The 14,088-nt window shown below is 49.4% G+C and overlaps 1 protein-coding gene across 1 annotated transcript in view; it reads right to left on the bottom strand.

Moving 5' to 3' along the window:
- LOC108929037 (protogenin A-like) overlaps positions 1-11,897 on the bottom strand; it is a 30,613-nt gene extending 18,716 nt beyond the window's left edge. Inside the window, exons 1-3 of the mRNA XM_029253557.1 lie at positions 11,831-11,897; positions 8,506-8,808; positions 11-155 (exon numbers count right to left, since the gene is read on the bottom strand). Of these exons, the coding sequence (XP_029109390.1) occupies positions 11-155; positions 8,506-8,808; positions 11,831-11,897 (515 nt within the window). The remainder of the gene's footprint in view (positions 1-10; positions 156-8,505; positions 8,809-11,830) is intronic.
- Positions 11,898-14,088: the final 2,191 nt, after the last annotated feature.

The raw sequence follows: 14,088 nt of genomic DNA, 5'->3' as shown, positions 1-14,088 counted from the left end.
CGAAAGGTACCTTTCTGTGGCTGGAGACAAGGCTGTCTGGTTAAGCTCCCAGGTGATGATGGCCGAGGGGTTGGCAGCAATCCTGCACGCGAACCTGGCTACGGAGCCCTCGGCTACGAGGACGGAGACAGGCTGGGTGAGGAAGGCAGAGATGCCTGCGGTGGCAGGAGGAAGATGGTTAAAACAGCGGCTGATTTGCACGCACAACTGCGGTACATATCAAATGCTCAGCCCTGCATTGCACCACAGTTGCATCCACGATCAACATTTTCAATAAAAATAAACCTTCCGGTGATAGAACGCTGTTGAATGATACTTTTCCTATAGAAGCCGAATCGCTCATCTCAGGGAATACAGCCAAACACAGATTTAAACTGCTTTTAAAGCCCTATTAACTTTAACAAAGGGGTTTAACTTATTTAACTCATTGCTATCCTTTTTCAGTTTAAACCCATCATAATTTGGGAAAAGTCAGCTAATCATTTAAAGAACAATTAAAAAGGTGAGTTAATTATTTTCTCGCTGGGACACCCTACTGATGGCGGCGCTTGGTACGACACAATACAGTTGCTTACGCAATCTCACCGACGAGGAAATATCTTCACTTCCAGGAACGACTTTGATAATGAAATCAACGTGAACCCTTCAGGAAATCCTGCGATACCATTACCTCACATCATTCAATAAATCTACTTTGTAAGGGTCCTTTGGAAGGGCTTCAGATCAACTGGGTGTCCAAAAATAAATCCTTTGCTTGATTCATTCACATCAATCATTCATAAGGAGCTTGGCAAGAGGACTTAAGATCGTTGTTGGAAAAGCACGATATAAACACTTAGCAGGACTTGAGGAACAGTGAACGGGCACAAATGAGCATGGATTATCAACCATTATTTAACTCATGCATTTTTTCCAAGGCAACATGCAATGTTAGGTTTGTACAACAACAAGCTACGCACAACAGAAGTGTACCTGATTATAAAAAAAACAGTGTTTTACCGTAGGAATTCAGAGAAAGAACGCTGATCAAAGGTCTGACATTTACATTCATTTTTTTTTTTATTATTTAGCAGACACTTTTCTTCAAAGCAATTTCCAATGAACTCTATGTAGTGTTATCAGCCCACACACCTTGATACCCTACTTACACTGGGTCACTCATCCATACATCAGTGGAACACACACACTCTCTCAGTCACTCACTCACACATTATGAGGGATCCTGAACCTGGTTCTACGGTTCAAGGGGGAACCTAAACCAGGGACCTCGGGTTTGCAGGCCAACAGCCCTAACCACCGCTCTACCTGCTGTCATCATGTCGTATCTATACACAGATCCGTTTTCCTACAGGTTGACAGATCTGGACAAAACAAAGTACACCTTACAGACCGGTTACAGTAACGTTCTCGCCTTAGGCCCCCGGCCACGTTCTTCCGCTTGCTTTCCCATCACAGAAGCACTTCATTTTAGCCAAAGACCGGCAACGAAATCACGCGTCACACGACAAGGGTGGAAAAGGATGTGTTCAAAGTCCAAAGACATGCTGTTCAGGTTCACCAATAGTGTGTGAGTGACAGAGAGAATGTGTTCCACTGATGTATGGATGAGTGACCCAGTGTAAGTAGTGTCTCTAGCAGTGTAAATCACAGCAGTGAATAAGGTGTGTGGGCTCATAACACTATATAGAGTTCATTGGAAGTTGCTTTGGAGAAAAGTTTCTGCCAAATAAATAAATGTAGAAAATGTAGATGAAACGTGTTAAAAACGAGCGAGTCTCTGGCACCGTTTTGCAGATCGTTGTGCGAAAAAAAAAAAAGGAAAGACTCCTGAAAAATCACCGTTGTTCCCAAAATGGGCAGAGGCTCTTTCAGCCCTACAGACAATGGTCTGAGAGAAGCCACTAAGGTCAACCCCTTCTGTCCCACCCTCCACCTCCCCTTTAGAAGGCTGGAGGTCGGTCTTTTGTTTAATGAAATCAATATCAATGCGCCTCAAACTACTATGTAAATCAAGGTTACGATGGCTGACCATGGTCTCAGGCTTGATAATATCCTCGTAATTATTATACCAAAATCACCACTAGCACAGCACGCCATTGGGGGGGGGGGGGGGGGGGGGGGGGGACGACTCCTCGGAAGCATCCATTCTCTGACTGAAACACACCAACACGTTAGAACTATAATTTATGATGCAAGACAAAGCAAACAGCAAACAAGCAAAGGAATCCTGGGCAGTTGTGTGAAAATAAAAACGCGTTGGTGCGGACGCTCCGGGTGCTGTTGTGGAAAAGCTTATCCCGAGAGACCCTGGAGCGGGAAGAGGCGCAAAACGGCAGCGACCAGTTAAAAACGAAAGAAAATGGGGTGAGTTGAAGGGAAAATGGACAAGGGGCTTTCAAGGATGAGAGTTGTTTTTCAAACCAGTCTTGCGGAGGTGTTCAGTGATCCTGACCGTCCACACAGCTGTTGCCACCAGAGTCGGTCGGATTACCGTAATTCACTCATCCCGCTGTTAAAACAAAAAACGTCGCTCTCCTGCGTTTATATTCTCGAGCATTTTAAGCAGGCTTAGTTTCAGATTTCTTCCCAGTCTCTTTTTGCTCAGCGACACTAATGACGTTCTGCCATTTAACTCCTCCGCTTCGGCTCACTTTGTATTACTGTAAAAGAATCGATAGGCATGCACAAAGTGACACTATAGTACACCAGTGTAATACAAGGTAAGAAGGTTTTGTCGGCTGGATCCTCGCTCTGGGACACATCCAAAGAAAGCAAACTGCTCCTTGGGTTCAGTTTTTTTGCTTCCATTGGCTTTGGGCTGTTGGGTCTTTCCACAGTAACGTCACTGCGGACCCATGCCGCTGCCCGGTACCTGTGCCTGCATCACTCAGGCTAACTTCCAGCTTCCGGAATCTTCCGCTGCCCACTGCTGAGCAGATGAGCACACTGTCTTCAACCAGCAGGACTGCCACCCAGGAGGAAAGGACAGCGTCTCTAAACAGTGTCTCATATCCACAGCCAGGACGCAAGTCACATCCTTGTCAACACCATCACCAATTCAGCATCTTCTGAGATCCCTAGAATGTCATCCCAAGGACAAGAGCAGAGCGTGTTAAGTCTTGTGAGTGCTAATATAACATTATTTAAGTAAAACGTTTCCATTTATTGGTTAGAGTTGCTGCCTTTATACCCAAAGGTTGCACGTTCGACTCCCACCTTTAGCTGTAGCACCCTTGAATAAGATACTTACCCTGAATTGCTCCAGTAAAATTACCCAACTGTATAAATGAGTCAATAATTATAAGTTAACTGTAATAATTGTTACCTTAACATTTCTTCATTAAGCTGATGCTTTTCTCCAAACTACCATACAACATTAATCTATTTACAATAACTGACCCATTTATACAGCTGGGTAGTTTTTTGTTCGTTTTTTTTTTTTTTTTTTTTTTTTTTTTTTTACTGGGGCAATTTTTGGAATAAGTACTCTGCTTAAGGGTTCTGCAGCCAGAGGTGGGGATCGAACCTACAACCTTTGGTTGGTTCCAAGGGCAGCGGCTCTAACCACTATGCTACCAGCTGTCCCCCTTTCAAAATTATTTCTGATTTGCAAGAAATCACTTTGGATAGTGTCTACGAAGCCTAAATGTAATAATCGTGACGTTCTACTTGCGACAGAAGAATCGGAAGCCTGAACGATTCCAATCAAGCTGCAGAAGATCTGGCCATCTGCCCCCTCCATTGCCGACACCTTTCACCTTTGACCTCCCTAGGTCCCCTAGCAACAGTGTTTGCCTGCCTAAACCCCCCCGCACCCCCCATCAATCAATTGTAGCAGAGAGCCCAAAGAGCAGCGCTCTCCTTCTATCACTCTCTTTCTCTGTCTCACTCTGCATCTCTTTCACTTATATTTTCCACCTAGGAAAATAACACAAAGTGCCGAAGTTTATTCCAACGTTGCTGCGCAGCACTTGGCTCCACATTCACAGAAAGCGCATTTATGTTTCCCACAGACAGACGTAGCACGACGGCAGATTCGGAGTTAAAGAAAATGGAAGTCCCACCCACCCCATGCAAAGTGAGTTAACGGTGATTTCATTACCGTGATCTCAGGAGGGCTTTACTGACAACGCTTTTCTTCGTAAGAGTCGTATTCTTCTGAAGCAATAAAGAATTACGAAAACGCCATGTTAACAGTGGACTCATAACATGTTATGGATGCAATTGTGTAATATAAAGTAAAAATTTTTTTTTAGAAAAACGTGAAATGTCAAATGTTAGCATTTTCGTTTGTGCGGGTGTGGGCTCCACCTGCTCAAACGCGGACGGACTCGTGAAAAACGATAAACGCGTGCGAATGGAAAATGACAGAGGGCTGCCGCCAGAATTTCTCCCGTTGTTCCTGTGGTGGGAACGCCGTGCATTTGGCTGCAGAGGTCAGCTCGCTGCTAGAAGAAGGTCAACGGCCATGTCAGGCCCAGACAAAGGCTGCCTCAGGGGCACAAGGGGCCAAGAAACCCCCCAACCTCCTAGGCCCAAAGCTCAGGCCCAGCCATACCATGCATCGACACAGTGCTCCTTCTCAGGTTTGAACCTATAGCCTCTTCACTTGCATGTTCATATGAGAAAACAGGGGGATACTTCCTTCATAGGATACTAATGACCTCATTAGTTCAGGCTCAGGTTTAAGGCTCAAAGAGGAAAGAACTAGAAAACAAGTGATCAAGAGTCACATCCAATGACTAGGTGTGGCATGGAGAGAAAAAGCAAATATGTGAATAAATATGTTGCGTTACACAAGCAACTGCGGTGGTTATTCGTTCAAAGTGCCAAACCAGAAAAATCACAAGCCTCATCTTCGGTTATATGCTCCCCGCGTTATAATAAAACAGGTCTTGCACGGTACGGACTCTCGTCCTTTAGACTTCAGCTGCTTTCGGTGTAAATAAACATTTAACAGCCTTCCGGGCCCGAAATGCCATCTGACAGCGTGGGACAGAAGACAGGACGGCAAGTCATCACGAAGCCTCACCAATCAATCACCGTGCTCGAAGCACGCCGAGCCGAGTTCTCCTCAAAGCCCGGATGACTGTCCCCCAGAGCAAAGGGCAACCGTCCCCCACCTCCCCCTCCGGGTTTCCCGCATCGTTTATCCACCACCGGAGTAGAGGCTGTCCAGCCTTCGCATTTAGCTGCAGAAAGAGTCTCTATGCCAAGCATGAGTGGGATAACATCGCTGACACCATTCCTATGTTACGGAGACACAATTTCAGCAATGACATTCATCTTGGCTGCTGCACCGGAAGCTCCTACAGACTAATGAAGGGATTTCAGTTCTCTGGATGCTGAGTGACAGATGTGCCACTTAAACTTATGTCACGCATAAGGGGAAAGTAGAAACCAGCCGGGCTGCAGAGACGACGTTATGACTGGGCTGCGGCTACGGCTGCCGGCACGTACGTATGCTGGAGTGCATCTAATAAGCAGTAAAAATGTTCTGTGCGTTCCCAGTTCATCACTCCAAGTGGTCTCATCTAACAGTGAGAAGCAGCGAAAACAGCACGGTCTCCCAAGGCAGCCATTTCTCTTCTTACAGCTCTACCCCCTGGCAGATCCAGTCCAATGGGAGCGCAGAGCTGTGGCTTAAACTCAGCTTTCTGAAACTAAGGGGCTTTATTCATCGGTTCATGCGGACAGATTAACAGGTCCATCCAAGAAGCAGGCTGGCTGGCAGGCACAGAACATGAAACAGCAGATGTAAAATCAGGTTAGAGCAAGGTAAACTTTCTCTCTCGCACACATTACATCAACGGGCTGGGGGGGGGGGGTTATTACACGTCATTTTATATACACTTTTCACAGGGAAGGCAAAACTCTGCCGATGTACCAAGGTGTCACACTGCTATACTCCACAGGGTGCAGCAATGGTGCGGGGTTTTTGTCTGAAGATGCTGCAAAGCCAGCCTCGCTGCTTGGATTTGAATTAAAAGACTGTCTCACTCGAGGTCAGAGGTCAGGGGGACTCATGGCAGAGGTCACTAAAGGTCCCCATATGCTGGACCATCCGTCTTCCTGGCAAAGGAAGCACCGCATGGAGCCAGAGGGGGGGTGTGTGTGTGTGTCTGTATAGTGGGGGAGCCATAAAACATGCTTAGCACATGCATGTGGGCTCCAGTAAAGCAGAAACTTAAAGATCAACATGGAGTCAATTTATCATTAACTCCACGGGGCCTTTATCACGCTACCCCAGAACCAGGTAGGTCAACTAAACGCAAGTGCTCACTAAAGTAAGTGACTTAAATTATTTTTTTTTTAAAAAAAAGTGTCCTTTTCATCATTGGTTAAACGATAAGAATTCAAATTTAATACAAGCGCTCGCACTAAAGCAAAACTGACATGCGAAGAGCATTTTCGGGGTGGTCATTTCATGTGACTTCCAGCGAATAAGCCCAGCTGTCCAATACACTGATCCCTGGACAAACAAGAAGCCTGAAAAGAAACACTCTTTTGTCTGAGTTGGGGGGGGAGGGGGGGTAATTTGGGACAAAGGCAGGCAGAATGAAAAGGATCTCATTAATTCCTCAGTGTGGCGGACCACAAAACCACGAGGCAAGGGGGGCAAAGCCCGGCCCGGCAGCGAGGTACGGCCACTCGAGGCCGATAGGAGACCGAAGAGGGGACCGCGGTCAGACTCTGGAGAGGACAAAAAGTCAGCGTGTGCACGTGACCCTGCTCGCACCCGGCCTCCCGACACCTTGATCCCTGCCCACAGATGGCAAATTTGAGAAGGTCCCAAGAAGTGCGTCTTTAAAAGAAGTCTTTGAACCCCTGAGGAAGCCCTTAACCATTTCTGAGCCTGCAGTGCACTATTTGCAGGTACAGAGCCACAAACGCACCACCTCGGGTGCAAATGTCGAAGCGCACGCACCACGCAGGGGTGTCCGAGGACATCGGCCGATCCGTAACGGTCTGAGGCTCACTGCGCCCAGTTTTAGAGCCGCTGCACTTACTCTGTGCAGCTGCACCGCATGGAGCGCGCAAGACAATCGTGTTCCTCACCGAGGAGCAATCCACTGTGTTCCCAAGACCAGAAGCCCATTTTGTCCGAGCTGAAGAAAGAATTAGTGAGGAAGGCACCAGCGTAGGGGAGTCTTCTGCTGCTTGTCTTGTCGGAGGCCACCATTGTTCAGAGGAGCCGCAAGACCTCCGTAGGGACCAGCGCTCCAGCATCGACTACTGATGTTACCGCCAAAAGGCGAGCCTTCTTGTGCTCTATGGGGCACCTATGGATGAGGGCAGCACCACAAACATCGACACACCCCCTACACACATTCGGTTTAGGAAACTGCATGTTGTGACTCCACTCTCGGTCAGTCACCCTGCTTCTCGGGCTTTAAAACATTTAAAACATTCCGCGTTCGGTAAAGGTCACCTCCGCAGCTCGGCGAGGGCCTGCAGCGAAAGCTCTACTTTACACAGAGCGATTGTGCGCCTTTGTCGGGGCGCAGAACGTAGAGCAGCCTGTGTCACTGAGCGCGAACGATCGACATTGAAAAGCGGCTCCTCCGCCCGCCCGAGTGACGCCGGCGGCTAATGCTCCCCGTGCGTCCGACAGGTGAGGCCATGGAAGCCACCCGCAGAGGTCAGGTTTCGTCGGGTGAAAGGCGGCCGAAAAAGCAGGCTCTGATTTTAGACGAAGGCAGCATAAGAAGGAAGGGACAGGCTGACTGACAGTGTAAGTCTGTCCCAAAAAGCCAGTCCTGATTGAGTTTCACCACACCCTCACTGAACAGCCCCCCCCCCCCGCTACCAAAGACATTGCAAAAGAACCATTCCGAACAATGAAACATCGTGATATGGAGCGATGGCATGAAAGCATCGAGGAAATCCTGGAGTTATCTCCCCTTTAGCACCCTGAACGGCTTCTGACCACCACCACCACCCCCAGTGACTTCCAGAAGTTAGAGTACCAGAAAACTACAGTTCCCAGAATGCAAAGCGGAATGATAAGTTAATGAAGGCCAAGGTTAATCAATTGAACATCCTAACAAAGGGCTACAATGTACCGCGTCAACAGCAACAGCCTACTGACAGCATAACCTCATGTTCCAGTTTCTATAAGAACAGGGTGTCTTTTTCGGTATGTCTTGTTAATACATCTCCGCTACATAACGGAATTATGTTTGCGCTGTAAAAATTTCACGGAGATGTTTCGTAGAGCACAGCTGTTCTTGTAAAAGTCCTAAAATCGCCCCCGGGGACGGACACACACGCACACGGGTGTTTTTCTTTGCCGATCCCACACGGTTAGACCCAGCAGAGTCGCGGCAAAGACCTTTAACGCTGTGATGTAGAGTCTGTCATGCGCACAGATACACAACTGTCACCAGCTGTCCAGGGGTACGTGGCGTTTCTTCTAGGGAGGCCTTGAAACGGCACCAGCGCCTCCCACAATCTCCCACAATCCTGCAGGCAACGAAAGATCCGCCCTGCCACCATACTTACTTGCAACAGTTAAGCGGGCCTTCCGGCTCAGAATGGACCCAAACTTGTTCTGAGCCACACACTGATAGACGCCCTCGTCTGACTTGTCCCCTCTCCTGTTCTCCACTTCTGGGATGTACAGGGAGCCGTTGGAGAGGAGGTACACGCGCTCGCTGTCCCGCACGTTCAGCCCGTTCTTCAGCCACCGGATGGCAACGGGCGCCTCGCCACGTGCCTGGCAATCCAAGACAACGGAGCCTCTTCGCGGCGCGGTGATGTCGCGGGGCTCCGTGACGAAGAACAGCTCGCTGAAGCACAGCGCACCTGAGGAGGAAAGAGAAGGTCCGTGAAGAAAGCAGCAAGGTGCGGAGCCCGGCCTGTGGCAGATATGAGGGACGATCCATACGAAAGTACTCTTTCCACGGTAGATGACCACGTTGAGGGGATTCATGGACTCCCGACAAGGTCGGGTGAACCCCTGAGGAGAGGACCCCTGCCAACGATAGAGACATATATGGACACACTGGAGACGTGTGGGTGTCTCGTCTTTGCGACGAAGCAATCAAGCTACCGGGGACTCATCAACCTTCCGGTCACGAAGAGCAGGATTCCACGACCTGCACTTATCACAAGGTGCATGAGCATCTTGCAGTAATAAAATCTGGACATAATTTAATGAACGAGTGAAAGACAAAGCAAACGTTCCAGAAAAGAACTTCCGGACGGCGGACAAAAAGCCCGAAGGGACTGGAGCAGCTACCCTGTTGTGAGGCTCCCTGTTCCGAAATGGACTGACTGACCAGTTTGACATCACTGGGGAATTTACAGATGAAGCACTTTCTGACATTTTCAGCAATCCCCAAGTGGCTAAAGCCACCAAATACTGCACTTGGCAGTGGCTGTCAGTCTGTGATTGCGTCCAGTAAAGATCCATTCCCTCCAGTGACCACGGTCCACATGCGGTCTCCTGCAGAGAGCAGTCAGGCATCTTTTCCTCAGCGTGCGTGAGACGCGTGCAAATGCAGGTCTCGCGTTCCGTGACATCGCAGACCGACACGGTTCAGAGGGACAGCCGAAGTCCTCCAGAGGCCGAGTTCTCGCTCTCACCGAGGGTTTATGCCCCGTAACACATGTTTATGAGCACCAGGAACTGCTCTGCAGTGTTTCTCACAGCTGTCACACACCTCGCACCCGACACTGTGGTGTATGACCTACAGCGAGACAACATGAGACAAGCAAGACACATGATAAAGAGTTTAAGTGATTCTGGTCTGTACTTGGCTCATGTGACAGAGGGTGGTTAGTGGATGGAGAGGGGGTGGAAAATGAATGGACAATGGGTGGATGGACAGCAGGTGGACAGTGGAAGAACAGCAGACAGAAGATGGACAGCAGACGGACAGCAGAAAGACAGCAGACGCATGGAAGATGGACAGCGGACGGACAGCAACGGATGAAAGATGGACAGCGGAAGGACAGCAGACGGATGAAAGATGGACAGCGGAAGGACAGCAGACGGATAGAAGTTGGACAGTGGAAGGGCAGCGGAAGGACAGCAGACGGATAGAAGATGGACAGTGGAAGGACAGCGGAAGGACAGCAGACGGATAGAAGATGGACAGTGGAAGGACAGCAGACGGATAGAAGATGGACAGTGGAAGGGCAGTGGAAGGACAGCAGACGGATAGAAGATGGACAGTGGAAGGACAGCGGAAGGACAGCAAACGGATAGAAGATGGACAGTGGAAGGACAGCAGAAGGACAGCAAACGGATAGAAGATGGACAGTGGAAGGACAGCGGAAGGACAGCAAACGGATAGAAGATGGACAGTGGAAGGACAGCGGAAGGACAGCAAACGGATAGAAGATGGACAGTGGAAGGACAGCGGAAGGACAGCAAACGGATAGAAGATGGACAGTGGAAAGACAGCAGACGGATAGAAGATGGACAGTGGAAGGACAGCGGAAGGACAGCAAACGGATAGAAGATGGACAGTGGAAAGACAGCAGACGGATAGAAGATGGACAGTGGAAGGACAGCGGATGGACAGCAGATGGAGAGAAGACGGACAGTGGAAAGACAGCAGACGGATAGAAGATGGACAGTTGAAGGACAACGGACGGATGGAAGATGGACAGTAGAAGGACAGCAAACAGGTCGAAGACGGACAGTGGACGGACAGCAGGCGGATAGAAGATGGACAGTGGAAGGACAGCAAACAGAAGATGGACAGTGGACAGACAGTGGAAAGACAGCAGACGGATAGAAGATGGACAGCGGAAGGACAGCGGGCAGATAGAAGATGGACAGCGGAAAGACAGCAGACGGATAGAAGATGGACAGTGGAAGGACAGCGGATGGACAGCAGATGGAGAGAAGACGGACAGTGGAAAGACAGCAGACGGATAGAAGATGGACAGTTGAAGGACAACGGACGGATGGAAGATGGACAGTAGAAGGACAGCAAACAGGTCGAAGACGGACAGTGGACGGACAGCAGGCGGATAGAAGATGGACAGTGGAAGGACAGCAAACAGAAGATGGACAGTGGACAGACAGTGGAAAGACAGCAGACGGATAGAAGATGGACAGCGGAAGGACAGCGGGCAGATAGAAGATGGACAGCGGAAAGACAGCAGACGGATAGAAGATGGACAGTGGAAGGACAGCGGATGGACAGCAGATGGAGAGAAGACGGACAGTGGAAAGACAGCAGACGGATAGAAGATGGACAGTTGAAGGACAACGGACGGATGGAAGATGGACAGTAGAAGGACAGCAAACAGGTCGAAGACGGACAGTGGACGGACAGCAGGCGGATAGAAGATGGACAGCGGAAGGACAGCAAACAGAAGATGGACAGTGGACAGACAGTGGAAAGACAGCAGACGGATAGAAGATGGACAGCGGAAGGACAGCGGGCAGATAGAAGATGGACAGCGGAAGGACAACGGATGGATGGAAGATGGACAGCGGAAGGACAGCGGACGGATGGAAGATGGACAGCGGAAGGACAGCGGACGGATGGAAGATGGACAGTGGAAGGACAGCGGGCAGATAGAAGATGGACAGAGTGGTCAGGCAGCGGACGTCCGAAGCCCACATCTTAAGATCTTATCTATCCCGGTAGGAACCGCTCCGTTCACGCAAGACTGTACACGTCACAGGCGGACTCTTGGCAGAAGCCGGTGTCCAGGGTCCCTGGCAGGGAGCCCTGTGGGGTCTGAGCGGTTCTCCAACAGCCCGAGAGCGGAGAGGCGCTCGTGAGGGGGGGGGGGACACGCGATACGAGCGTTTCCCTCAGTCTCAGAACATCGGCGCGGCGCGAGCGCACAAGTTACTTACCCGAGAGCGGCAGGAGCGCGAGGAGGAGCCAGCGACGCTCTGCTCTCCGGCCACTGTGAGGCCCCATTTACTCGGCTCCGGCCGGTATTCGGTACCGCGTTACTCCAGCGCTCCTCTCATGCTCCGCGCGGGGGGCCGTTCGCCTACTACTGAGAAGAGCATCGGGGCGCGCGCCACTCAGGACAGTCCCGGGGGGGGGGAGAGGATTTGGGCGGGGCTCGACCGGACAGTCCGGGGTCGGGAGGGGCGGCTGGGAGGGCTGAGGTTGTACGGGACAAATCGAGAGGGGGTTGGGCCGGTCCGGCCCTCCAAAACTTCACACCTGATCGAGTCCTTGTGACGTCAGAGCTACACGTCACACGCCCGACAGTGAGAGTCCGCGGCGTTACGAACGAAACTGAGCGGTTCTCAAGGTCGCGCCAAGACACCATCACTACTTTATGCCTTTATAGTTCATTTATTGCTCGGCCGTGACTGGTCATGTCTAACATTTCGCAATGCATTCTTCTTCGCAAAATAATTGATTTTGTTGCCCACAAAGCAGCGCGGGGAAACAGGGCGCGACACGTTTCTCGGACGTTTTGCGCGTCCCTCGTGGGGTCACGGGGGGTGTGGCTGAGGCTCCGGTGGAAATCCGTACGAGATCTTTAGGTAAAACCTGGATTGGGGGCAGAGATGCGCTGTGCGAAGCGAGCGCCGTGAGCTGATGCCGGACCACGTGTCCAGGCTGGATCCGCTAATGAAGAGGCGCTATTGATAGGGGTGAGACAGCTGCCGAACCAATGGCGATATTGATCCACTATTCATTTCTTTTTGGAGGGTCAGCAGCCCCACCCCGATGACCATTCAGCTGCAGAACAATGGACCCAGCTGGAACCCTGCTTGCCTTTTGGAACTATGTCCGATTGGACAGCCAACACTGAACAAGATGACTAGACTTTTTACACTCTATGCTTTAGAGTGGTGGATTTACATCATTTAAGTAAATTCTGTAATTGACATGCAAATTCGTTTAAATGTTTCATTGAAATCTGCTCTGAAATATTCACATCAGTGTTTTTGAACAGTGGAGCCACTAAGGACAGCGTGAGGGAGTAGCAGGTATCAGTGATTTTGGTTGTGGACATGAACTAGTAACCTGAAGGTTGCTGGTTCAGCTACCGGTCCCAGGCTCTGCTGTAGAACCCTTGAACGATGAGCTTATGCTGAACTGTAGCAGTAAAAATATCCATCTGCACAAATGGGTCAACAGTTACTTTAGTGAGTTACTGTACCTAAAAGTATCAGTGCATCTCTGCCCCCAACACAATAATAGTACATGACAGCTAGTAGTGTAGTGCTTAGATCTGGTGCCTTTGGATCTGAAGGTCGCTGGTTTGAGTCTGACCTGTAGCTGTAGTTCCCTTGAGCCAGGTACTTACCCCAAAATTACCCACCTGTATAAATGGGTTAATAACTAAGTTGCTTTGGAGAAAAGTATCAGCTAAATGAAATAAATGTAATTAATATGCTACGGGATGCAGGGCTTTGAAAATGGCATTATTCTTTTTTGGGAGGTGGGGAGGCTGAGGTTAGATATTGCAATGTATTGACCTTGGTAGAGAGCGGGGTGGGCGGTCCAAAAGGATGGGACTCTGGGGTTGGATCAATAGGGTGAAAGTCATTGTGCATCAGCCTCATCTACAGCCCTCATCCCATTTACCGCACCATGTTTTCAACAAGAGGATTCTTATGTATCATTCATATTTATATTACAAAATACAATACTTATGCATTACATTTGTCTTAAGCAGAGACAATTCACTGGTCAAACTTTCACACATTCAATAATGAAGTATCCTTAGTAAATAAGTTATAATAGCGTCACACACGAGGAATCGGGTGCACTACTACTGGCAGACAAAATACATCTTATGTGGGTTACATTATTCTACAGGCATTTACAAACATTGCCTTCTGCACCAAAAAATTTAAATTGAAGGGCTCAAACACTGAAGGTTGACTCGAAAAAGGGTGCTTCTAAAATCCTCCTCAACTAATCACCGATACTGCGATCTGTGGAAATATTTAATTACATAGTGTGGGTTTCTTTACATTCCGTTCCCACACCACTTGTCCCGCAAAGAAAAATGAGCATCTAGTACCACACTGTCCTCATGTGCTTTTCAAGCTACCTGATGATGGGAAATTGGACGGGACCATCATGCCACCACCTGGACTGCTGTGGTTCTACATCTAGTGCTGACTTCCCTTCTTTT

The sequence above is a fragment of the Scleropages formosus genome, chromosome 7 (genome assembly GCF_900964775.1).
Source record: "Scleropages formosus chromosome 7, fSclFor1.1, whole genome shotgun sequence".
NCBI lineage: Eukaryota > Metazoa > Chordata > Actinopteri > Osteoglossiformes > Osteoglossidae > Scleropages > Scleropages formosus.
Note: the sequence above shows the minus strand (reverse complement) of the source record. Positions and strands in the feature narration are given on the sequence as shown.